General features: G+C 37.6%; 1 protein-coding gene across 2 annotated transcripts; it reads left to right on the top strand.

The window, feature by feature from the left end:
* Window positions 1-8,870: 8,870 nt before the first annotated feature.
* LOC127425950 (bactericidal permeability-increasing protein-like) lies at window positions 8,871-26,110 on the top strand. 2 transcript variants are annotated; one of them, XM_051672317.1, is made up of 16 exons: window positions 8,871-8,997; window positions 11,291-11,408; window positions 14,244-14,358; window positions 14,731-14,862; window positions 14,977-15,132; window positions 21,031-21,094; window positions 21,191-21,251; window positions 21,366-21,457; window positions 22,756-22,932; window positions 24,686-24,745; window positions 24,832-24,999; window positions 25,089-25,156; window positions 25,250-25,292; window positions 25,381-25,444; window positions 25,625-25,701; window positions 25,869-26,109. In XM_051672317.1, exons 2-16 carry the CDS (start codon window positions 11,303-11,305, stop codon window positions 25,908-25,910), a joined length of 1,425 nt encoding a protein of 474 aa, XP_051528277.1. In that variant the 5' UTR covers window positions 8,871-8,997; window positions 11,291-11,302; the 3' UTR covers window positions 25,911-26,109. The 2 variants fall into 2 exon arrangements, with proteins under 2 accessions (XP_051528277.1, XP_051528278.1); XM_051672318.1 differs by lacking the exon at window positions 22,756-22,932 and having other exon boundaries at window positions 25,869-26,110.
* Window positions 26,111-26,659: the final 549 nt, after the last annotated feature.

Raw genomic sequence — 26,659 nt, 5'->3', positions numbered from 1 at the left:
ACACCTCCATGTATGAAATGAAAGTACAGAAAGAGAGGTAATGTCAAACCAATTAGTGAAACCTCTCCCTCACAGGTGTACCCTCTTGACAGCTACTTCACACCAGGCAAGGCTCATTAAAGACTTTACAAGATTTTGTTAGCAAGTGTCAGCACCACCTGACTTGTGTGAGCGCTCAAGAGGCTGAATTGTATGTCACACATTTTCTTATTTCGCATTACTTTCAAACATTTATCACCAAGGTACAAATGTTGTGAAAGAACATTAGTATGCCAAATAGGACATTAATTAAATTAAATAAATTAAATTAAATAATTAAAAATACATTGTGAATAGCTCTGAGCTGGGTCATTCCTAGTAAATTTTCACGTCATAAAATATTGGATGAAACATTAAGCTCAGCATTTTTAAAGATGGAAATCAAATTAGTTAGTTTGCTTTTATCACAAAATCACAATAGACCTTATTCAGAGTAGCATCATATTTGCAATGATCTGTTTTCTTGAACACGCCAGGTGCAGCGTGCCAGTGCAATAATTACAATTTTCTATTTTCCTGAGAAATTGATTATTGCGCTAAGATGTTGAACCGTGTCTATTCTCTGCACAAAGTCTAAACTAATTCCTGCATTTGCAGTTTGGGGATTCCATCTGCAGATGTTTTTAAAGAACTATCTATCACTTTTAATACTAGCCATGATATGTGTGTCCGTAGATCAATATGATTAATCCCTGAATACTTATTATTATTATTTTATAATTTAACGCAGCCAACATCCAATTAGTCTTGATGAGCACCAAGTTTTCCATGCATATATAAGGAGCATGTCACTGTCATAGAAATATGCCTGACATTCAACAAGCAAAAGAACATAAGACAGAATGGTCCATATTTCTATTTTTCTAATGCAGTGGTTCCCAACCGTGTACCTGGAGCCCCCCCAACACTGCACATTTTGTATATCTCCTTTTTCTGACACACCTAATTCAGGTCTTGGAGTCCACTAATGAGCTGATGAGTTGAATCAAGTGTGTTTGATAAGGGAGATTTCCAAAATGTGTAGTGTTTGGGGGCCTCCACGAACAGGGTTGAGAACCACTGTACCGCTTTGCATACAGCCCATTTGCACAACCAAATTCTTATGAATGGGTTGTCTTCATTTATATCGACGTTGCTTGACAGAGAATGAAATATATAATAGGATTAAGATGGCGATATAACAAGAGAAGAACCTCAAAATTAAATTGCACTCTGTTTTTATGAATTTGTTTTTATGTTTATTCATTTGTGAGACCAACAATGTTCATCTTTTTTGGCAAGAATTGCAAGAAATACAGGCACATATTTGTATTAAGTTCCTCATGCAGAAAATATAACAGAAGGCTTCTAACTTAACAACAAAAAATTAGTTAAGCTAACATTTGTGGCCAGACAACACATGAGGAATTGACTTAAAATGAAATATGTGAGGCACATCAACCGGGTGGTGCACAGTTAGGGACGTCTGCTGATCGTAATGTGCCAGCAGACTGTGGGCAACTTTCCCAGTAATTTGGGGTAGGTTGAAATTCCATTTATTCCTTTTTCAATTTTCAGTGTATTACTATGTGTAGTATTCCCATTTGACACTTGATAATCAAAAATGTTTCTTAAGGTGTGGTCACACCAGACTTTGTGTGCCTTGCACATTCATATGAATGCTAACGTGAGAGTGGAAACACAACCATATGCCAAAAAGTTTGTATTTTTTCATTGGTCAGGGTTTGGCTAACTCTGACCTACTAATGGAGGCAATATACAATCACTGAGCACTTTATTAGGAACACCTCTACCCCTACTTCAGCAACTGCTGATCTCCTGGGATTTTCATGCACAACAGTCTCTAGAGTTTACTAAGAATGTTGCCAAAAAAATAAAACATACAGTGAGCAGCAGTTCTGCGGACAGAAACGCAGAATGGCCAGACTGGTTCTAGCTTACAGAAAGGCTTCAGTAACTCAGATAACCACTCTGTACAATTGTAGTGAACAGAATATCATCTCAGAACGCACAACATGTGGAACCTTGAGGCAGATGGGCTACAACAGCAGAAGACCACGTCTAGGACTTTATTAGGACCATAATATTCCTAATAAGGTGCTCAGTGAGTGTACTTCTTAAGACACCAAAGAACTAATGGGCGTGACATCATTTTGAACAAAACAAGGGTGTTTCTGAGTTTGTTGCGGTGGTTTGAAACAGCTTAAACACCATCTTACTGCAATTGGTTATCAGTGGGTGTGACCCAGTGCTCTGCCTACTTTGACGTCACAATTATGTATGTATGTATGTAATTCTGGTTCTGTTCACTATATCTCCTTCCAAAAAGTATTATTGTATTCCACTAGATGACAGCAAAAAAAAAAAAGGCCGATCTGAAATGTAAGTAGCGCTCTAACGCATTTTAGCCCTCACAGATGTGCTCGTCCACTGACATTCAGTCTAATTTTCAGTTAATGCACCACCCCCATTGTTTCATCAAATATCTCTGAGAAGCTCAATCTAGGTGTCATTAGAAAGCTGATATCATCCCCTTTGCGATTATGTATAACATTGTATCATCAATAGTAGATAACATATATTTACGATGAAAAATCATTATATTTTTAGCATGATTTTCCTGCTGGACCGTATATTTTGTTCTTGACAGCTAAGATATAACATTATTATTCACACAAGTAAGCACACAGACAAGTAAAAAATAGCTCAATTTGTAGAAAACAGCATTAGGTAAGAGCAGATATAAAGTTTTTAGATATTTGGGGCTTAAAGCAGCAGTGATCAGCACATAAAAGAGACGTTTGTATTTGATGTCTTAAAGAAATCATATTTCATTTTGTGATTCTTTTGAAAATCTTTCGAACTGTGGTATTAGGGCAACACAATAAACTAAACAGTCGCATTTCTGAGAATAAGAACTTTCATATGATAATGATTAATCTATTAAGTGCTATTTGAAAGACTTTTATATATGTTTTAAGCAAAAACTTTTTTGCGACATAGCGCCCTCTTTTGGACTCACCGGCGGGTCCACAGTGTTGAAGAGGTTAAGTGCCCATTAATTCTGTTGTTTGATTTGCTGCTTCATTTATTTGCTGTCTGCAGCCAAAAGCCATTAAAGGTTCTGCCCATTTCTGTGAGATATGTCTCTAATCATCATTCATTTGTTTGGATTCTGCCCACTGACACCTGTCTGGCAAATTTTTATAGACCATCTTTGCAGTAGTATCAGTGTCATCATAAAATACAATAACAGGAGGTAAATGGTGTATATTATGGCTGTGTATGTTAGGAAATTAGCGGAATGAATGCAGAATGTAAACATGACAAATTTAACATTACATACTGCAAATATATACATCACATCATCATCAAGTGGTTAAAACAGCTTTTTTTTTTTTACTGATATCATGTGAAATGAGACATGCAGTCATTTTTAACAAATTTTAATTTCACATTAGTTTAAGCTGCACTATGTAAGATTGTTTGGTTAAAAATTAACAAATTGCCATTATTGACTGAGTACAACAATCAGTGTTCAAAACAATGTTCTTACCATCCGATTCACTACGGTAAGCCTATAAAAATTATTTGTATTTTAAGCTGTCGGGTTCGATTTGGCATGAAATCGCTGGCTTATGACTGGCGGTAACACTGTTTTAGTCCACAAGTAGCCGTTAAAAAGAAGAAAGAAGCTATGTTGTAGGAACTGTTATAGGAAAGTAAAGTTATGTATTTAAAGATTTTAAATTCATAAAATTATAAATAAAAATAATATTATGAATTTAAAATCTTTAAATACATAACTTTACTTTACACCAAACAGAATTGCAAAACTAATCACGTTTTCAAACCAATTCCAGAAAACTCACCCAAATCTTCTCTTGTTGTACAAACAGATAGCCCAACCCCAAACTCAAACCACTGGTCGAGCCATTGTTGCTGAGTCAGGCTAGACGACCAAACAAAGCAATATTTTGATAGCGCCACAGAACCATAGTTTTATCAAATCCACCGACAAATGGTTTAATTTTAGTTGACTGCATATTAAGCTGGGATATGAGAAAGAATTTTAACATATATATATATATATATATATATATATATATACATATATATATATATATATATATATATATATATACATACATACACACTACCGGTCAAAAGTTTTGAAACACTTGACTGAAATGTTTCTCATGATCTTAAAAATCTTTTGATCTGAAGGCGTATGCTTAATTGTTTGAAATTAGTTTTGTAGACAAAAATATAATTGTGCCACCATATTAATTTATTTCATTATAAACTAAAATTTAATTAAAAAATTTTTTTTTAAATTGATGACTTGGACCAAATAATAAAGAAAAGCAGCCAATAAGTGCCCAACATAGATGGGAACTCCTTCAATACTGTTTAAAAAGCATCCCAGGCTGATACCTCAAGAAGTTGGTTAAGAAAATGCCAAGGGTACATTTCTGCAAAATCTAGGCAAGGGATGACTACTTAGAAGATGCTAAAATATAACACAGTTTTTATTTATTTTGGATTTTGTTTAGTCACAACATAATTCCCAAACTTCCATTTATGTTATTCCATAGTTTTGATGAAATTACTATTATTCTAAATGTGAAAAAAAAAAAAGAAAAAAAAATTATAATAAAGAATGAGTACGTGTTTCAAAACTTTTGACCGGTATTATGTATATATACAGGTGCATCTCAATAAATTAGAATGTCGTGGAAAAGTTCATTTATTTCAGTAATTCAACTCAAATTGTGAAACTCGTGTATTAAATAAATTCAGTGCACACAGACTGAAGTAGTTTAAGTCTTTTGTTCTTTTAATTGTGATGATTTTGGTTCACATTTAACAAAAACCCACCAATTCACTATCTCAAAAAATTAGAATATGGTGACATGCCAATCAGCTAATCAGCTCAAAACACCTGCAAAGGTTTCCTGAGCCTTCAAAATGGTCTCTCAGTTTGGTTCACTAGGCTTCACAGTCATTGGGAAGGCTGCTGATCTGACAGTTGTCCAGAAGACAATCATTGACACCCTTCACAAGGAGGGTAAGCCACAAACATTCATTGCCAAATAAGCTGGCTGTTCACAGAGTGCTGTATCCAAGCATGTTAACAGAAAGTTGAGTGGAAGGAAAAAGTGTGGAAGAAAAAGATGCACAACCAACCGAGAGAACCGCAGCCTTATGAGGATTGTCAAGCAAAATCGATTCAAGAATTTGGGTGAACTTCACAAGGAATGGACTGAGGCTGGGGTCAAGGCATCAAGAGCCACCACACACAGACATGTCAAGGAATTTGGCTACAGTTGTCGTATTCCTCTTGTTAAGCCACTCCTGAACCACAGACAACGTCAGATGCATCTTACCTGGGCTAAGGAGAAGAAGAACTGGACTGTTGCACAGTGTTCCAAAGTCTTCTTTTCAGATGAGAGCAAGTTTTGTATTTCATTTGGAAACCAAGGTCCTAGAGTCTGGAGGAAGGGTGGAGAAGCTCATAGCCCAAGTTGCTTGAAGTCCAGTGTTAAGTTTCCACAGTCTGTGATGATTTGGGGTGCAATGTCATCTGCTGGTGTTGGTCCATTGTGTTTTTTGAAAACCAAAGTCACTGCACCCATTTACCAAGAAATTTTGGAGCACTTCATGCTTCCTTCTGCTGACCAGCTTTTTAAAGATGCTGATTTCATTTTCCAGCAGGATTTGGCACCTGCCCACACTGCCAAAAGCACCAAAAGTTGGTTAAATGACCATGGTGTTGGTGTGCTTGACTGGCCAGCAAACTCACCAGACCTGAACCCCATAGAGAATCTATGGGGTATTGTCAAGAGGAAAATGAGAAACAAGAGACCAAAAAATGCAGATGAGCTGAAGGCCACTATCAAAGAAACCTGGGCTTCCATACCACCTCAGCAGTGCCACAAACTGATCACCTCCATGCCATGCCGAATTGAGGCAGTAATTAAAGCAAAAGGAGCCCCTACCAAGTATTGAGTACATATACAGTAAATGAACATACTTTCCAGAAGGCCAACAATTCACTAAAAATGTTTTTTTTATTGGTCTTATGATGTATTCTAATTTTTTGAGATAGTGAATTGGTGGGTTTCTGTTAAATGTGAGCCAAAATCATCACAATTAAAAGAACCAAAGACTTAAACTACTTCAGTCTGTGTGCATTGAATTTATTTAATATACGAGTTTCACAATTTGAGTTGAATTACTGAAATAAATGAACTTTTCCACGACATTCTAATTTATTGAGATGCACCTGTATACACACACACACACAGGTGCTGGTCATATAATTAGAATATCATCAAAAAGTTGATTTATTTCACTAATTCCATTCAAAAAGTGAAACTTGTATATTATATTCATTCATTATACACAGTCTGATATATTTCAAATGTTTATTTCTTTTAATTTTGATGATTATAACTAAGGAAAATCCCAAATTCAGTATCTCAGAAAATTAGAATATTACTTAAGACCAATACAAAGAAAGGATTTTTAGAAATCTTGGCCAACTGAAAAGTATGAACATGAAAAGTATGAGCATGTACAGCACTCAATACTTAGTTGGGGCTCCTTTTGCCTGAATTACTGCAGCAATGCGGCGTGGCATGGAGTCGATCAGTCTGTGGCACTGCTCAGGTGTTATGAGAGCCCAGGTTGCTCTGATAGTGGCCTTCAGCTCTTCTGCATTGTTGGGTCTGGCATATCGCATCTTCCTCTTCACAATACCCCATAGATTTTCTATGGGGTTAAGGTCAGGCGAGTTTGCTGGCCAATTAAGAACAGGGATACCATGGTCCTTAAACCAGATACTGGTTGCTTTGGCACTGTGTGCAGGTGCCAAGTCCTGTTGGAAAATGAAATCTGCATCTCCATAAAGTTGGTCAGCAGCAGGAAGCATGAAGTGCTCTAAAACTTCCTGGTATACGGCTGCGTTGACCTTGGACCTCAGAAAACACAGTGGACCAACACCAGCAGATGACATGGCACCCCAAACCATCACTGACTGTGGAAACTTTACACTGGACCTCAAGCAACGTGGATTGTGTGCCTCTCCTCTCTTCCTCCAGACTCTGGGACCCTGATTTCCAAAGGAAATGCAAAATTTACTTTCATCAGAGAACATAACTTTGGACCACTCAGCAGCAGTCCAGTCCTTTTTGTCTTTAGCCCAGGTGAGACGCTTCAGACGCTGTCTGTTGTTCAAGAGTGGCTTGACACAAGGAATGCGACAGCTGAAACCCATGTCTTGCATACGTCTGTGCATAGTGGTTCTCCCCCACATTTTTGAATGGGTTTTGTTTCACAATCCTCTCCAGGGTGCGGTTATCCCTATTGCTTGTACACTTTTTTCGACCACATCTTTTCCTTCCCTTCGCCTCTCTATTAATGTGCTTGGACACAGAGCTCTGTGAACAGCCAGCCTCTTTTGCAACGTGTGTCTTGCCCTCCTTGTGCAACGTGTCAATGGACGTCTTTTGGACAACTGTTAAGTCAACAGTCTTCCCCATGATTGTGTAGCGTACAGAACTAGACTGAGAGACCATTTAAAGGCCTTTGCAGGTGTTTTGAGTTAATTAGCAGATTAGAGTGTGGCACCAGGTGTCTTCAATATTGAACCTTTTCACAATATTCTAATTTTCTGAGATACTGAATTTGGGATTTTCCTTAGTTGTCAGTTATACTCATCAAAATTAAAAGAAATAAACATTTGAAATATATCAGTCTGTGTGTAATGAATGAATATAATATACAAGTTTCACTTTTTGAATGGAATTAGTGAAATAAATCAACTTTTTGATGATATTCTAATTATATGACCAGCACCTGTATATATATAAATCTGTAAAGACCAAAAGCAAATATATCCTAAATCTTTATTTAGGTGATCTCGTGTACACCATGCTGAGGCAGTAATTTTAGGGCCTGCCCTCTTTACCTTCCCTCACATTAACCACACTGATCACTGGCTTTTCAGCCACTTTCATGGACTGCATTTCTGATTTGACAGGGTGCATGGAGCCGTGCCCACCTGCACATACTGGTAGCACAAACAAGCCTTTAACAACAGACACATTGCCCTTTTTATCTCTTTGATACACGGTGTCATTGATTGTAGCTCATTAGAACAGACAGGTGCATGCATATGCACAGACTTCATAAAACAACAAAGAAGTGGATTAGCTCAGTAACTCATCTGTAAAAGCTGTAAAAGCCAGTGTGCTAAGTGAGGTTTATGGGTGCTGCTGTGTCATACAGTTCGATATTTACTGGCTCCTGGTTGGATAAAGCAAAAATGATTCATCTTGAAAGGAAAGGTCCACTTGCAAACTACTTTTGATATGTGTGTGTCTCTACTGCCATCTGTAGGTGAAGCATGTTCCCTGCAGATGTAATATAAACTAGGTTTGTCCCAGTATTAGGCAATGGCAGTTTCATACAGTGGTATCCAAAAGTATGAGACCACTATAGCGAAAATGCTTCTATTTTATTTTTTTTATTTTTTATTTTTTTATGCATTTTTCCCCCATGCATATTATCAACAATTTGAGTGGAAAATTTTATTGTAAAAATTAACACAAATTTCAGAATTTCTTAGTATTTGGTATGTCCCTCTTCTGATTTAATTACAGCATGCATTCGATTATAATTTTTGATTATTTGATTAGTGAACTATAGTATTATAACACATATCACTGTATTTTTGCATTCTGTTTGGTGCCACTAGTGGTGGCACAGAAATTACACACTTCAGCTTTAAGTGAATTTGCCAGCAGCCTCTTCCTGCTGATGTAAATTAGTGTTGTGAAGTGAAGTGTCTTTCTTCCAGTTTCACTCAGTCCTCTTGTTGAACACAATACAGATAGTTCATGCATCCAGAGAGGAAGAGGCATGCCATTTAGTACTTCACACATGTTCAAGGTAAAATGCATATACATATCTGACCTATTGTAAACTAGACTGCCTCCATTGTTTCCATTTACATGTGAAATGTTTTTATTTATTTATTTATTTTCTGATGGACACAGATCTGATCTATTTCTATGTTTTCCATGATAATACTGTTTTTCTTTAGATTGCATCATTTATATATGAAATGTTGTATTTATGGTGCTGCATAATATAAATACTGAGGTTCATGAGTAGATATGTGTTGATATAAACTGTCAGATTTCTTACTCACTGTGAAAGACAGCCGCATGGGTGGCATTTATTATATCTACATTCACCAGTGACTTATACTGAGCTACACATTCTGGTTCCTTATTACATTGCCCTTGTTTTTTCATGATCTGTCGAAATTTAGAAAACATTAAGTAAAAACATACATTCCTTTAATTCTTTTCAGCCTTAATTCAATCAAACATAAACCTATCTCATTCATAGTCATGTGGCTTCATATGACTGCAGCACAAACATCTCTTTCAAGGCAACATAGCAAATCATGGTATGGCTTGTCTCAACCATCTCCTTATTCCTCAATAAAAGCAGTGAGGCTAATGTCAAATGCTTCACACTATATAGTATGTACTGTAAATCTATGGTAGCCTACTGAAAATCGAAAAAAGCTAACTTACTGGATTGCTTGCTATCAAAACTACCTCATATTTCAGCTTCATTGAAGTAGCCACCCTTTGCTTATAGATTACAGCTCATTCTCAGATTTCGGTTTGTTCTCAGCAGAAACTGTATTTTTTTGTTCTGGTTCTGGCATTCTGAGGCCTCCTTTCCAAATGGTAACTGGTTAGAACAAAATAAAGAACGGTTTTCCCTACGCAACAACTGAAATAGACTTTGTTCGCATTTTTGGTTACGTTCTGCAAAAACATTTTGTGCGTTTTTTGGTTTTTGTTGCTTGAACTATTTCAGTCCCTGCTGCATTTTCTCTTGAGGTGCCACCTGGGATGTTTTTTCAACAGTGAAGGAGTTCTCATGTATGCTAGCCACTTGTTGGCTGCTTTTTCTCCACTGTCCGATTCATCTAAAAAATAAAATACAATTTTAGTTGAGAAAAAAGTAATACAAATTGAAAAATGAATATGTGGGCATAATTTCCTTTAGATCAAAATGTTTTTAGGATCATGAGAAACATACATTCATCAAGTGTGTTCAAACTTTTGAATGGTAGTGTATGTGTTAAATGTGAACGAGGGCTGCATGATTATGATAAAAATTGTCGATCATTTCCCTTGATATTGTAATCACAACTATTCATTTTGATGCATAGAATTTACATTAAAATACTTATTCTGTGCTGTGCAAAGGCAAGCCATATTATTTAAGTAGGCTATACTATCAAAGACAAGCTGAGAACTTTCTTTCCTCATTACTTCATTGCTGTTATATTGTTATATTACAGTATAATGGGAGCATTCTAGTTTTGTCGCACCATTTCTGATAGGCTTATGTACTCAATAAACATCTCTGTGATTGGTTACTTTGCTAAAGAAAAAAAAATTACAAATAGTAAAAACAACATTTTAATTCAACAGGAGTCGATTTAAATGGAATGTGGTATTTTAAACTTTTCAAGATTAGATAATTGCAGCAGTCGTAATTGTAATCTCACATTTTTTTAATTTATTTTTTCCGATTAACTTTGCAGCTTTAATGTGTACAGTCACCAGTATGGGTTATTATAGATTTTAAAAGTGTGAACTCAGTGTTCTGCTTTATAATAAAAAATTGTATCATACTATCAATGAAAGAGGATCATTATAAATGAAAGAGGAAGTTCATTTTCACTTGGGGAAGTCCACCAGTTGTATAACTCAAACAGTTGAACTGGGTCAGCCCAACAATTAAAGAATGTGTCATGAACATGAGTAGCATTAGTAAATCATATTTATATCAAAACAAAATGTGTTTACATATACATATATATATATATATATATATATATATATATATATATATATATATATATATATATATATATGTATGTATGTATATTTGTTTTTTTGTTTTTTTTTTGCATCTGTAATCAAATGTATTGACTATGGAGATGTCACAATACAAGTGATTTCACAATACAAATCTGATTTTTGAGTGCTGAGTTAGCTCTTCAGGGCAGGAGCTGTACTTGGTACTGTTGTACTAAGTGTGTCACATGCTTTCAAATTAGCAACAGTTGGCTTAGACTGGAGCAGATCACAGGACCTTTCTACCCTGACAAGAAAAGAGGCCTATTCTTATGTCCATGTGTTTCTCATAGGCATAAGTGGAAATGTTGTTCGTTTGGTGTGTTCTGGCTCTGTTGACCATAGTGCCAGAGGCTACAGGCACCAATGCTGGAGTTAAAGTCAAACTAACTCAGACTGGACTTGAATACAGTAAGTGTGAACAAAACAAGGCTTTTGTATCTCTGTGGAATTTTAAATAAATCTGAAAGTATGATGCTATGGAATTTAAAACTCAAATCCACTACAGCTGAATTTCAGCACCAAATAACATCTATCTTTCTTATTAACTACTTGTAATCCAATTTAGCCAGGCACTAAATGTGCTAAAATATCATTGCACCATGAGTATCGTATGTCAATATGTCATTCTTTTCAGTACAAACACACCTGTTTTGTATGTAAATAAGGTTCCTCATAGATTGTGTCATATTCACAAAACTCTATTTGATCATCAAATGATGGAGCAGAGCATTATAACAGGTAGGCTTGGGATTGATGCCTTATTCACGCATCGATAATCGGAAGATTTTCTCTGATTATCGCTATATAATAATTTTTTTTTTTTCAGATATAAATAGCGCTGCTCGTTGCCAGTGGCGGAGCTAGGGGGTGGCCAGGGGTGGCCGTGGCCACCATGGACCGAAGCCTGGCCACCCCATTGGCCACCCCACTCGCAACTGCCGCTTTGGTCATTTTTGTCTTGGGCACAATTTAGTTTTTAGAGGTGGAACTGTCTCTGTACAACCACACAGGAGTCTTAATATGTGCGCACACCAAGGTCGCTGCACCTCTCTGTCCCGGGTGTCACTGTATCACCGGTGCTAAAACAGACAGAGCATGCAAATAAACAACACTATCAGAGGGTGCAATCCACATGTTACTACAGTGCATGGACAAAGAGATCATGGCACACAATTACAAAGCATATTCGAAATATGAGTACAGAGTACAGTCTACAGAGTGAAGTGATGTCCAGCTGGTGCCAGCCAGATATCACTTCAGTCTATTACGATGGACTTCAGGGGATTAACTGATGCCAACTCCAACCATAAGATATGGGATACTTCATATGCCACTGCCTGAACATTGGATTTAGGATAGACCTCACCAAAATGACCTGCCGGTTGAACTGCGATGCACCTCACTGATCTCTGCCTGCATCACCTTGGTCTAATGATGGACTACACTCTTAAAATGGAATACATAGACTATCAATAAGTTGCAAACAAAATCCTTCATCAGCCAACTAACAAAGGACAATGCATCTATCTGAACTTCTGCAGTTAATCTAGGATGAAGTTCAAAGACATTAGTCATTAATCTTACAGTTCATACAAAATCTTTGTTTAAACACTGGCCCTTAACACTTACTTAGTTTACTAATTTTAAACCATGAACTGCACTGCACAAAAATAAGTAATATTGGCATTATATTCATGCTGTTAGCCAGAGGGGAACTGGCCCACACAGTGAGCCTGGTTTCTCCCAAGGTTATTTTTCTCAATTAACCATCATCTTAAGGAGTTTTGTGTTCCTTGCCACAGTCGCCTTAGGCTTGCTCACTGGGGTTCCAAATACAATTATTATTTATTTAAAAAAAAAACAACATTTTTTTTTTTACACAAATTACAATTTTATTTAATCAAACTACATAATGATGACTCTAAGACTTTATAGATATTACAACTTCATTTTCTGTTAATGCATAATGTTCTGTAAAGCTGCTTTGAAACGATGTGTGTTGTGAAAAGCGCTATACAAATAAAAATGACTTGACTTATTTGTTTTGTTTTTTCTCTCAAATCCAGGGTTACTTTAAAAATGTGTTCCACTACAGATTAGAGAATACATGCTGTAAAATGTAATTTGTAACGTATGCTGTTAGATTACTCAAGGTTGGTAATGTAATCTAAATTCTTTGGATTACTTCTTCAGCACTGGCAGATTTCTTCACTTGTTCTGATTATGAACATTAGTGAATAACAAGTGAAAAAATCTGCCAGTACAGTAAGACAAAATACACTTATATTAATAATACATTCACTGCAGAGTTACTTCTCAAGTAAATGTATCTTGTTTTAATGATTTTTTTTAAGGAATATCTGCGGTTCAATACAAGTTAAGCTTAATCAACAGCATGTGTGGCATTATATTGATTACCACAAGAATGTATTTTGACTTGCCCCTCCTTTTCTTTAAAAAAAAAAAAAAAAAAAAAAGCACTAATCTGGGTTCCAGTGAAGCACTTGCAATGGAAGTGAATGGAGGTCAATCCGTAAATGTGAAAATATTCACTATTTAAGACAAGACGTAAACAATGTGTGTTACATGATTTTAGTGTGATAAAATCGTTTACTAACCTTTTCTTTATGATGTTATATCCAATTTTACAACTTTGTTGTCATGACGATGTAATGTCAACAAACCCTAAAATTACTCTAAAAATTATTAATTAAACAACTTGTCAGCTCAAATAATACATGAGTTTTAACAGAAGAATTAATTTAAGTGCATTTATAAAATTAAAATATTTACATTTCTACTTTTAAACCCTCCAAAAATTGCCTCCATGCTCTTCCATTGTAAGTGCCTCAATGTAACTTTGATTTTTGTTCCTTATAAAGAAAAGGACAGATGAGTCGAAATTAGTTTTTGTGGTAATCATCATTATGCCACAATTATTGTCGATTGAGCTTAACTTGTATTGAACCCAGAATATTCCTTTAAATATATTTTACTGGAAAACAATACAATAATTCTCCTTAATTTATTATTATTATTATTATTATTATTTATTTATTTATTTTATGCAGTACATCTGTGCCCTAATATCAAAGGTCTTACTAGAGAGAGAGAGAGAGAGAGAGAGAGAGAGAAATATGATCTGACGTGGATTTTCTTGATAGAATTCATCAACAAAAAAAAAAAACATTTTTTATCATGCCTGGTAACAGAACACTTACTTTGAGTTTGTTCTGAATGCAGGTCGACAGATTGGAATTGCCTCAATCCAGCAGAAGCTCAGAACCATCAAATTGCCAGACATAAGTGGCACAGAAACCGTGCATCCTATTGGAAAAGTCCAGTATAGTTTTACAGGGTAAGATGAATGTTCCTTGTAGTTTATGGTTCTACTACTCCCTACAATGTATTTCCATGTGGAATAGTACATTATTTTACATGTACCTTATATAGCAACAATTTGAAAACAAGGCCCCATGTCTTTGGGAACAGGCCAAAAACTGCATCCTCATGAAGAAAGATAAAAATTTGCTAGATTTTTGTGGTTCAAAAAATTTCTAAAATAACATACAGTATAAAGTTAGCATCAGCTATTCAATGTTACAGTTACTAACACGTTAAGAAGAAGTACAAACAGGCACCCTTTTTGTAGAATGACCCTTCTGTATATGCATAAATTTAACATTTGTCATACAAGATTATGATTTCTCTGTATGTTTATACCTGAAAGGATGCAGATTGTAAACCTAGGACTACCCCAATCAGCACTGGGGTTAGTTTCTGGCACTGGAATCAGTCTTTCAATTAACAATGCCTTCATCAATCTGCATGGCAACTGGAGAGTCAAATACCTCAGGATCATGTAAGTAGAGTGTCCAAACGTTAAATGAATCTGAAGACCCATTTGAGATCCATTTAGGAATAATGTACAGGTAATATGTTAAATAACAAATCTGATCTCTTTGTTACTACACAGAAAAGACAGTGGATCATTTGATCTGGCTGTGAGTGAACTGACCATTAGCACCACTATTGCAGTCATGAGTGATGACACTGGCCGCCCATCAGTCAGCATGACCAACTGTGCAGCAACTGTGGGGAAAGTCAGCATCAAGTTTCATGGTGGGGCCAGGTAATACTGTTCATCTATCCAACATCACAAATAGTGACAAACCCACTGGGCTGATTTAGGAGTTGAATGCACAATCACCATATTACATTTGCTTCAAAAATTAAACATGTATAAAATGAAAATTTTCTTTTGATGCTTTCATGAAATGCGGAGGGCGTTTCAAGGGAAATATTTCAATGCAGAAGGTGCTGTTCCCCAATAACATTCTTTTCAAGAAATATTACTTGCACTTTCCAGGAATAGGGTAAAAAATGATCATTTATTTATTGTGACGAGGAGGAGGGCGTGGCCGGCCTGGCGCTGAATCAGCCCAATCAGCCGGGAGAGGGATAAAGAGGAGACAGGGACGCCAGTTTGAGAGAGAGCAAGAGACACACGTGGCCGCTGTGTGTGTGTGTGTGTGTCTGTTTGTGTGTCCGTGTATTTATGTTTCTTTAAGTTTGTTTATGTCATTAAAGTTATGTTGACTGTTTTGCCGGTGCCCGCCTCCTCCTTGCCCATCCTTTAGTAATTCAAATGAGGTGCTTTACCATCAGAAAACGTGTATCATCAATCTGAGGAGGTCAAAGTAAATGTAATATAATCCGTTTTATTTTGCATTCATTTGCTATGGGGTTTGCAATCTACAATATACAGTTTTAAACCCTAATTTCTGTGATTTTGTATTTTTCCAGCAATAAACATTAAACAAACAAAATATTTTTATTACACGGGATTTTGGAATACTTGATTCTGATTGGTCAATGGCACCATATAGCGGTCTGATATTTCTGAGTAACAACAGCACATCCGGTGATTAAGACATATTAGACCGGTCATCCGTGTATTGGGAGTCATCTTTCCTACATCTCGTATCACTCTACAATCTCTACAAGTAAGCTAATAAAATCATTTCAACTCATATCAGTGTTTCATGTCCATGTATTTATTTATTTGGCAAGCAGTCTTGTAATATTCTGGATAATGAGCAGTCAGACAGTCATATTTGCAAAATAATCAACACCAGAAGTTCAAATCAGCTGTAAAGCGATTTCTTTCTTCTCACATAACATAATTTCAAAGCAAATCAATATTTCAAGATAGCAGCTTTGTAAGGCTTGCAGGAAGGCAGAGGAGCAGGAGAAGGAGGGCTTGAAGGTATTGTGGGATGGCATAAGGGATAAATTAGCGGTCGTGAGGAGGGCAGAGAGAATCCGACAGTGGACAAGGAAGAGGGAGCATGAAAGGGTGAAATTCATCAAGGATCCTTTTAAGTTTCCCAGAAGCCTGCTGGAAGAAAAGAGGAGTGGGAAGCTGGTGATGGCAAAAAAATAACTAGAAGACCACATGGAACGGCAACTTGGTGACCTCTACAAAGACAACCTGCTTGGCTCCCCTGGATGTGTCCCATGGCCAGTAGAGCCAGTAGTGGAATTTGATGGAGATCCGTCTGAGTGAGGTGAGGCAGGTGGTAGAAAAAGCCAGGGCAACATCAGCCCCAGGCCCGAATGGGATCCCATACAAGCTGTAAGAAGTGCCCCATGGTTCTCAAAATGTTGTGGAGACTGTTGAGGGTTGCCTGGAAGAAGCAGGTCATACCTGTGGAGTGGCGAAGGGCAGTGGCCATTTTCATACCCAAAGAGCAGGGATCCACCAACATTAGTCAGTTTAGGAGCATTGCTCTATTGAACGTGGAGGGAAAGCTTTTCTTTTCGGTGGTAGTAAGGAGGATGTCTGACTACCTCATGAAGAATGGATACATAGACACAAGCTGCCAGAAGGCAGGCCTACCAGGTTTTCCTTTGTGCGTGGAACATGCGTCAGTAATATGGGATCAGATCCATTCTGCCAAGAGAGATAAGAAAGACATTCACGTAGTCTGGCTAGACTTGGCAAATGCCTATGGATCAGTTCCACAACAGCTTGTTAACTATGCACTGGAGTTTTTCCATGTACCAGAGTGCATTAGGAGCTTGGTAGACAGCTACTATGGGAACTTGAAGATATGTCATGCAATACAGGACTACACAATTCGATGGCAGCAATTGGAAAAAGGAATAACGATGGGATGTTCAATCTCTCCCATCCTGTTCACAGCTGCATTCGAGATCATCCTAATTGGTGCAAGACAAATGGTCAGAGGAATCCATGCACAATCTGGGGTGAGATTGCCAGCTCTGCGCAGTTAAATGGATGATGTCACAAGCATCCTCCAGACTACTGCATGTACAAACCGGCTCTTGAAAAGGCTGGAAGAGCTACTGGCATGGGCCAGAATGAAGATTAAGCCAACAAAATCATGTAGTCTTTCTGTTTAGAAAGGGGGTGAGAGACGATCGTATTTCATTTGAGGTGGAGGGGGAAAGAATCCCAGTTGTGGCAGAGCAGCCTATTTGAAGTACACAGCAGATCTTTCAGACAAACACATGGCAGAGTTGGACCTGAAGCAACTGAAAGAGGGCCTGGATAAGACAGACAATTGTCAACTCCCAGGCAAATTCAAGGTTTGGTGTTACCAATTTACGCTCTACCATCACCTGATGTGGCCGCTAAAAATGTGTGAGATTTCTGCAGCGGCAGTGGCAAGGATGGACGCCAAGGCCAACAGTTATATCAGAAAGTGGCTAGGCCTGCCACATTATCTGTCAGATGTAGCATTGTTTGGAAGAAATATTTTACAACTGCCTCTAAAATCACTCACTCTGGGCTACAAGCAGGAAAATACCAGGCTTGCTTTGGAGCTATGGGAATCAACAGACCAGGCAGTGAGGGCAGGTCAAGTCCAAGTCCGAACAGGCAGAACTTGGAAGGCAGAGGTGATTGTAAACCAGGCGGTTTCAAGACTGAAGCATCACGAGATTGTTGGAAGAACAGTCAGGAAGAACAGGCCTTGGATGTGGGGTGGCTCCCAAACTGTGGTTAGAAAACTCCCGAAAAAAGAGGAAAGCATTGGTAGTTACAGAAGTAACTAGGATGGAAAAGGAAGAGTATAAGGTAAGGGCAGTCAGCCAGCAGCAGCAAGGGTGGACCACCATATGGGATGGGACATCTGATAGAATGTTAGGATGGGCTGACCCATGAAAGGTGCCCCAGGCCAGGCTAAGTTTTCTATTAAGATCCACCTATGATACCCTACAAGCCCTGGAAATTTGTCTCTGTAGTATGGCAAAGAGGAGAGTTGCCCCCTCTGTAAGGCCCCAAGAGCAAACTTGCAGCACATACTGGTTGGGTGCAAGACAGCCCTGGCACAAGGACGGTACAGGTGGCGGCATGATCAGGTCCTGCTGAAGCTGGCAGAGATCCTAGAAGTGCATAGAGTGAAGGCAAACAAAGGTAACCATGCTCCCTAGGGTGTTAATTATGTTAAAAAGGGAGGTGCCGCACAAGGCACACCACGGAGGGAAACCAGATCAATCTTGGCACCTGAAAGTAATTGGTCAATGATGATCGACCTTGGCCAGCAGCTAAAATTTCCTACCGAGGTTGCCATTACCTCCTTGAGGCCGGATGTAATGTTGTGGTCAACTTCAGCAAAGAAAATAGCAATGATTGAGCTTACTATTCCATGGGAAGAGGGTCTGGAGACAGCCTATGAGAGGAAGAAGCTAAAATATGCTGATCTGGCCACAGAGTGCAGGGAAAATGGATGGAGGACAGCCACCTACCCTGTGGAGGTTGGTTGCCAAGGATTTATGGGAACATCAATGCAGCACCTATTTAGAGACATTGGCATCATAGGAGCAGCTTCAAAAAAGTCTTTGAATGAACTGGCAGAGGAAGTTGAGAAAGGGAGTTTCTGGCTATGGTTAAGAAGGAAAGACAAAAAGTGGGGGGATTAAAAGTAGGAAACTGAGGAATAGGGAGCCTGGGTGCTATGTGGTGAGGGCTTGTGCTGAGGTAGTATGTCCTATGGAACCGGTGGCATTGAGTTAACGAGAGATACAGTGCCAGTAGGGCACTGAGTACACATCTCGGTGCCAGTTGGCCAACGGGCTGGTGCGTATGGCCGTGTTGAGGTATTATGACATACAGAGCCCTGGTTGCAAGTAATTCGTGAAGGAAGGATGTCTGGATGAGAAGGCAAGGATGAGAGATGTCGGAGGAAATCTGGTGTCCAGCTGCGGGGGGTGACAGGGATATGTCCCTGATGGCTGCCCCACCACCAGGAGATGTTCCGGGATTAATGGGGCAAAACATTGAAGATAGGTGGCTCCCGGCTGATGACCCTGCAGCTGGGCTGAAGGCACTGGTTGAGGTGTGGCAGGCAATAATGCCCGGCAGGTTATTACAGCTACCTGTGCATCTGTTCATGTCCATTTACTTATTATTTGGCAAGAAGTCTTGTAATAAGCTGGATAATGGCAGACAAGTGGTCATTTTCGCAAAATAAACACCAACAGAACTCCGGCGCAAACCGGAGTTGGAATTCAGCTGTTCAGCGATTTCTTTCTTCTCACACAATAACAATTTCAACACAAATAAATATTTAATGTCCATTTATTTATTTATTTGGTTAGTAACCATGTAATAATCGGTATAATGTACAGTGAGATGGTTTTTATCGCAAAATAAACCCCTTTAGGGTCATACAAGTCCCCTCCGCAATCACACTGTCAGGGTTTATTTTGCTATAACAATCAGCTGACTGTACATTGGCATCAATTAATTCTAAAATTAAAAAAATAAATACACCAGGGCCTGGGTAGCTCATTGGTAAAAACGCTGGCTACCACCCCTGGAGTTCGCTAGTTCGAATCCCAGGGCATGCTGAGTGACTCCAGCCAGGTCTCCTAAGCAACTAAATTGGCCTGGTTGCTAGGGAGGGTAGAGTCACACGGGGTAACCTCCTCGTGATCGCTATAATGGGGTTCGCTCTTGGTGAGGTGCGTGGTGAGTCGTGCGTAGATGCCACGGTGGATGGTGTGGGCCTCCACACGTGCTATGTCTCTGTGGTAACGCGCTCAACGAGCCACGTGATAAGATGCGCGGGTTGATGGTCTCAGACGCGGAGGCAGCTGAGATTCATCCTCTGCCACCTGGATAGAGGCGAGTCACTATGCCATCATGAGGACTTAGAGCAAATTGGGAGAAAAAGGGGAGAAAAAAATAAATAAAAAAATACACCAAAATGGGCAACAGGGTTGCAATTAAGCTATCACTTGGGCTAGCTAGTTTCAGACAAATTTTAATTTATATTTATTAATAAACTTAAATTTCCCATAAATTAAAGACAATATTTGCTTGATAATTTTTTCTTACTTGGATAGCATATTTGCATTTTGAGCTTTGCGAATGCAGTCAGCACAACAATATTAAAAAAATTATGAAATTGGAATAAACACAAATGGAATGAGACTTGTCTTCTCACCATGCTGTAGAAAGGGTCAAAATAATGTTACTTCTTAGGTGTCTCAATTTTAAGGAATGTTACATTTTTGTAATAAGATTTAAAAACATTTACATTTTAAAAGAGGAAGATTTCCAGTACCAAAAGTGTCTGTGCTCACCCACATCTTTATTTGTCAATAACCTTGGTAACAGGGTTGAATGGTTCAGTTTGAGGACCGTAATTAGCACTAAAATTTGACGATTTTTATTTTATTTATTGGAACGTTCCCTTTATGGGGGTGGGGGGACATGAATAGTAATTTCTTACTTTAATAGTTCAATAAAATTTTTATAATAGTTGGATAATAGTTAATTTCTCTCTTTCCTCAGAACATTTTTTTTATTTATTTGTTTCTTTTTTATTTAATATTTTTGTCTTTATTGCTTAAAAAAAAAATCAAACAAACCATATTACGGAAAGTTTCTGTGACAAAAGCTTGAACCAATTTTAACCCAGTTTTAAAGCTCATGATTGTGTTATATTGTTTTTGAGAATAAACTTTGAAATTAAACGCACTATTTTATCTCCAGCTGGTTGTATAACCTCTTCAGTTCCTTCATTAAAAAGGCCCTACACAATGCTCTGCAGAAACAGGTGAGGATGTGAATGTGACTATCCACTGTTGAACAGGAAGAGAAGGACAATATAAGAACATACCAGAGTTTCAAATCTAACTATCTGCTGTTTCAGATCTGCCCCCTGGTGGAGGATTCCATTGCTGATATGAACCCCCACCTGAAAACTTTAAATGGTGCAGTGATTAATCATCATCAATCAATGACTCAGATTGCTATGAAAATCCAAATGTTTCAATACGGTTTTATGTTCACAGCCAAATTATTTTTCTTTTGTTGGTGCTCTTCAGTTTTAGCCAAAGTAGACAATTATGCTGAGATTGAATACTCCATGGTGGCATCTCCAGTCATTTCTAATACCTCCATTGACTTGGGTTTAAAGGTAATATAACCACGGTTGAGAGGGTTACTTTTGAAATGTATTCCACTACAGATTACAGAATATATGCTGTAAAATGTAATTTGTAACGTATTCCGTTAGATTATTCAAGGTCAGTAACGTATTCTAAACACTTTGGATTACTTCTTCAGCACTGGTAGATTTTGTCACTTGTTTTGACTATAAAAACTCAAGACTTCTTGCCAGTACAGTAAGACAAAATACACGTTAAAAATACATTCTCTTAAAAACCTAAATATCTTATTTGCTTCTAAAACAAGATGAATCAAACTAATCTTGTTTTAAGGATTTTTAGATATTTTTACAGGAAAACAATACAACAATTATTATCAAGAATACGATTTTTGCCCTAATATCAAAGGTCTTACTATAAAAAAAGAAATTATGATCCAATGTGAATTTTCTTGATAAAAAAAATATGATCATGCCTGGTAACTTGTGCATGTAAAATGGCTAGAAATAGCATTTTAGCTTAGCGTAAAGCTGACAATTTACGCAAGGTTTATTTTTATTTCTTCTGCTCCAAACTTACTTCAAACTTACTTCTCTGTCTGCTCGTATGAATGTAACACATCATAAGAAATTATGTATACATTTTTCCATCTGAAAGGACTAAATATTAAATGAAACAAATGACAATAAAATGCAAGCTCTTCAGTAATCAAAATACTTTTTGAATGTAACTGTATTATAATTACCAATTATTTCAATTGTAACTGTAGTGGAATAGTTACTTATATTTTGTATTTTAAATATGTAATCCCATTACATGTATTCCATTACTCCCCAACCCTGAATATAAGGCATTATAAAACAACCAAGGTCCCACTTAAATTAGGTGTCTTTAACTACTATGTACTAACATTAAAATACATACAGTACAATGTATTTATTGTGTAACTACATATTGGTCAGCAAAATTCTCACAGCATTCACATTTGCTGCTACTGAGGTTGAGGTATGGGTAGATTAGGGTTAGGGATTAGGGTAAGGGTAGGGTTAGGGGTAAGGTTAACAGTGTAACTACAAAAGTAATTAAATGCAGGTAATTTAAATGTAAGTACAATGCAACAATATGTATATACATAATAAATACATTGAATCAAATGTTGAAGTACATAGTAGTTAAAGACACCTAATAGTATAAAATGGGTCCACAAGCAACATACTGTACCTTACTTCCAACATGTCATACTATACTATAAAACATTGGACAGATTCTCCATGAAAACAAAGCTATTTTGACAGCTGAAGTTGGGTCAATTTTTCACAATTTACAGGGTGAATTTTACAACATCGGACAACACAAAGAACCCCCATTCTCCCCCACACCATTCTCAATGCCTTCCCAGGACACTAACATGCTGTACATTGGATTATCTGCCTTCACGGCCAACTCAGCAGGTTTTGTTTACCACAATGCTGGGGCACTCAGCCTAAACATCACTGATGACATGGTGAGTTTGTTGGTGTGATTTTGGCACACAGATGTTAAAGTTTGAGTTAAAAAATCAAGAAATTCAAGATGAAATCAAGAATTTCAAATCATGGAAACCTTTAGAAGGTTCTTCATTATCTAGGCCATTAGAGGCTGGCACATCAGTGGTGTTATGTCTCAGCAGTCTCAATGGCTTTATGGGATTTAAGCACTGATGTCTTGGTAGCCTCAATGGCTTCACCGGACTCAAGTACGGCTTCAGTTATCTGGGCACAGAAATATCACTAACTTTGCAACTAAGACCAATAGATTAAAGCAAATTAGTAAACACTCAACAGCTGTCATTTAAATTTCCATTTAAATGTAATCTGACCTGTGGGACAGTGGCCAAGTCGGAGTGGGGAGCAGGCTGTCTGGTACGCAGGACAGGCGCTGATTTTTCAGAGCTGCTTTCGTGGGCTTCAGTTTTAGTTTTCCCTCCATACGCCGGGACGGAGCGATTTTCAATGGCCTGTTGGTGACAACACGGCCATTCATCTTGGACAAGGCCGCCTTATTGGCAGCTTTAGCAGTTGACAAGGCCACAAAGCTGAAGCCCCTGCTCCGCCCATTCTCCTTCATTATCTGAACATAGAAGAGTCATATTTTTATTTATTTTTTGTGTCATGCAGCTTGTCTTTTCAAATATTGGTCTTTTTTCATTTGTTTGCCGATCATTGCTAACCAATCCCTTTAAAAACAACAATCTTACCTTGGCACTGGTGATTTTACCATATCAAAAGAACAGTTTGCGAAACTGCTCAGTGTCAAAAGGTGTAGGCCAAATTAGAGACATATTGTAACACCTGAGATTTTTGCCCTAGAGGCCACCAGAGGTCGCTAGGAGTTAAGTTACTTTGTCAGTTGTTATTCCTGTTAACCCTTATGGATGTAATGTTTGTTCTGTTCCCACGTTTCGGTTTTGTTCCTGTGTTTTTAAAGTTCTGTATCTGGACTCGTTTTGTTATTAAATATGAGCTGCATTTAGATCCTGCTCTCTTGACTTCTTCCTGTAATTGTTACACATACATACATACTCGCACCCTGTTTATGCAACAAAGGGCACAAGACGACATTGTCAGCTAATGATTTGATAGCTTATAAAGTGCTTAGTGATGGTTACCATGTGGGTCATGTCCTTTTTCTCGTTTTTAAATCTGGCATTTTGTTCAGCCTGGGTCTTCTGGGACCACAATATTTTCATCTGTTTGCCCAAGAGGACCTCAGAACTGAGAGCTTCCAAGGCATTTGCAAAAAAATATGCGATACCACTCCACCAGGCTGAAAAATGATCTCACCAGCATGTTGGTGGACAGTTGCTGTGAATGGCCTACACATTGTCGGGAGGTTGCGAATGTGCGCTTGTTGCGAATGTGTCTGGAAGGCTTGGTGCTGCCACTGCTTCCTGGGCCTTTTCAGAAACTTCCTCGGATTCTTGGTCTAGCTCAGGAGGAAGGCGAGGCATCACAACTTCATCCTGGCTAGTCTTTGGTGGCATTTTGTTCTTACATGACACATTTGTCACAGACTGAATGGATCTGCAGTCCAATGCAACTCACTGCAGCAAATGCTATTGTCTGTAAGCGTCTCTGTAAGATTTTAAAACCAAATATAGGTGTGTGTTTAATACAAAGGGCCCATTGTTTAATTAAAGGGGTAACACGTGGAATAGAGATTGACTTAGAGAGAAAATTATAGTGAGCAACAGTAACTTTTTTTTTTTTTTTTTGCAGATTCCCTCTGGTTCTCCAATTCATCTAAACACAAGGACATTTGGAGTTTTCATTCCACAAGTATGAATATAAATAGTCATGTCTAGTAATTAAATTCAAAGCACAACAGGCACTAAATCAATGATTTATTTATTTATTTATTTCAGATTGCAAAAATGTATCCTGGTCTGATGATGAAGCTGCTGGTTAAGACAGTGAAGGAGCCCACCCTTACATTTGAATCCAACAACGTTACTGTTCAAGCCAGCAGTACAGTGACAGCTTATGCTATCCAGCCCAACAACACTCTGTCTTCTCTCTTTGTCCTTAATCTGGTGCGTAACTAAGGAGGGAGAGTTGAGAGTTTATATAAGGTGTATATTATGTGTGTACGTGTGTGTTTTTAACTCCTTTCAATCAATAGGAGGGCAGTGTCAGTGCTCGCATATATGTGACTGAACTCAAACTAGCAGGAGCTGTAACCCTTAACAAGTGAGATGTGCAACTGTGTATCCATGTTCAACTGATTGAAGTTTCTTATCTTAAACCACAATGTTGATACTAACTGTTACTTCTCTTTAACAGAATTGACATGAGCTTAGCAAAAAGCTACGTGGGACCATTCAAGGTAAGAAGTAATACTTACGAAAAGTGTGTTAAAAACTTATCTAAAAGCAATCACTCAAAATCTCAGTTTGAGTAATTCTAACCAACAGGTCACATCTCTTGACAATATCTTCACAATGGTCTTGAAAGTTGCTGTGATTCCCAAGGTTAATGGTGAGATGTTTTTATTTATTTATTTATTATTATTATCTGTAATGGAGTAGTACAGTTTTTTCTGTAGCTTTTAAAGTAGTTCACCACAGTAGGTTTTTGCTTTGTTTTTTGGATGAATTATTACTTTAGGTGAATATTACATTTTATAACATGAAAATGCCATTTACTCATGAATTTCAGCTAGATTAGAGGAAGGTTATCCACTTCCTGCCATTGGGAAGATGCAGCTTATAAACACTCAACTTCAGGTTTTGAAGGTATAAGCTCATATTTCTAGCAGTGTGATACAGTACTTTATATATATACATATACATTTAGTATATTGTCATATATGAGCGTCTGATAAATTAAGAAATATTGAAATAGAAAAAGGTTTGTTGTTTTTGTTATCATGCTGTATTGAACTGTTTCTGTTTCTGCACAGGACTACTTGTTGATTGGAACAGACGTTCAGTTTACAGGATAAATCTCACCTAAGATGTTTGAATATTTTATAAATAATAATAAAGATAGACAGCTGAAGAAAAGATTTTTGCAAAATGTGATTTATAGAGACATACAAAGCATTTACAACTGTTAAATTCCTATGTGCTTTGTATTTCATACATGTTTTAAATAAACTTGGAGGGCACTTTTCTCCCAATAATTGTTCATTGCTTTAATTATGCAAAATTATGTATTGTACATTAATTTTGGGGTATTGTTTTACTCTATTTAATCCATTAAAGGTAATGGTGATAAATAGTGAATTGCAAATGGCTGATATGCTGATTATTCGTATTATCATTAGAAAGTCATATGGACACACACAAATTCACAGTTTCCTAAGAACGATCCACTTAATAACTAACCAAGTTTGACTAAGTTGGCATTTGTAGCAAGTCCTCTCCGTAAGTAACATTTGGGCCTGCAGGCCCATCTTTACACCAGCAGAGGGAATATTCACTGAAGAATTAGAATGGTGTTTACACATTATTCTGACCTGTGCATGATTTATTTCCTGTAGAGTTAGGCCATCATAACATTGTTACTTTGCAATGTCTTGCAGCCAGTCTTAAATTCTGAGTGTCCATGATTCTGCTAATGTTGATTATTCTATTTTGGTTGTTGTTTCTAGTATTTTTGTCTCTAGTATTGGGTTTGTCTGGCTGAACAGAGTCTCTGGACTTTGACCTTTGCCTAGTTTTCAATTATTACTTTTTATTCTCTCAGTGA

This window comes from Myxocyprinus asiaticus, chromosome 35 (genome assembly GCF_019703515.2).
Source record: "Myxocyprinus asiaticus isolate MX2 ecotype Aquarium Trade chromosome 35, UBuf_Myxa_2, whole genome shotgun sequence".
Classification (NCBI taxonomy): Eukaryota; Metazoa; Chordata; class Actinopteri; order Cypriniformes; family Catostomidae; genus Myxocyprinus; species Myxocyprinus asiaticus.
This window is presented reverse-complemented; position numbering and strand designations above follow the sequence as displayed.

Coding starts and splice junctions, on each gene's coding strand:
- LOC127425950 (XM_051672317.1), top strand. CDS start 11,303: ATGTTGTTCGTTTGGTGTGTTCTGGCTCTGTTGACCATAGTGCCAGAG. Junction 21,252..21,365: donor CCACCTGAAAACTTTAAATG/GTGCAGTGATTA, acceptor GGTGCTCTTCAG/TTTTAGCCAAAGTAGACAAT. Junction 25,000..25,088: donor CTCTCTTTGTCCTTAATCTG/GTGCGTAACTAA, acceptor TTCAATCAATAG/GAGGGCAGTGTCAGTGCTCG.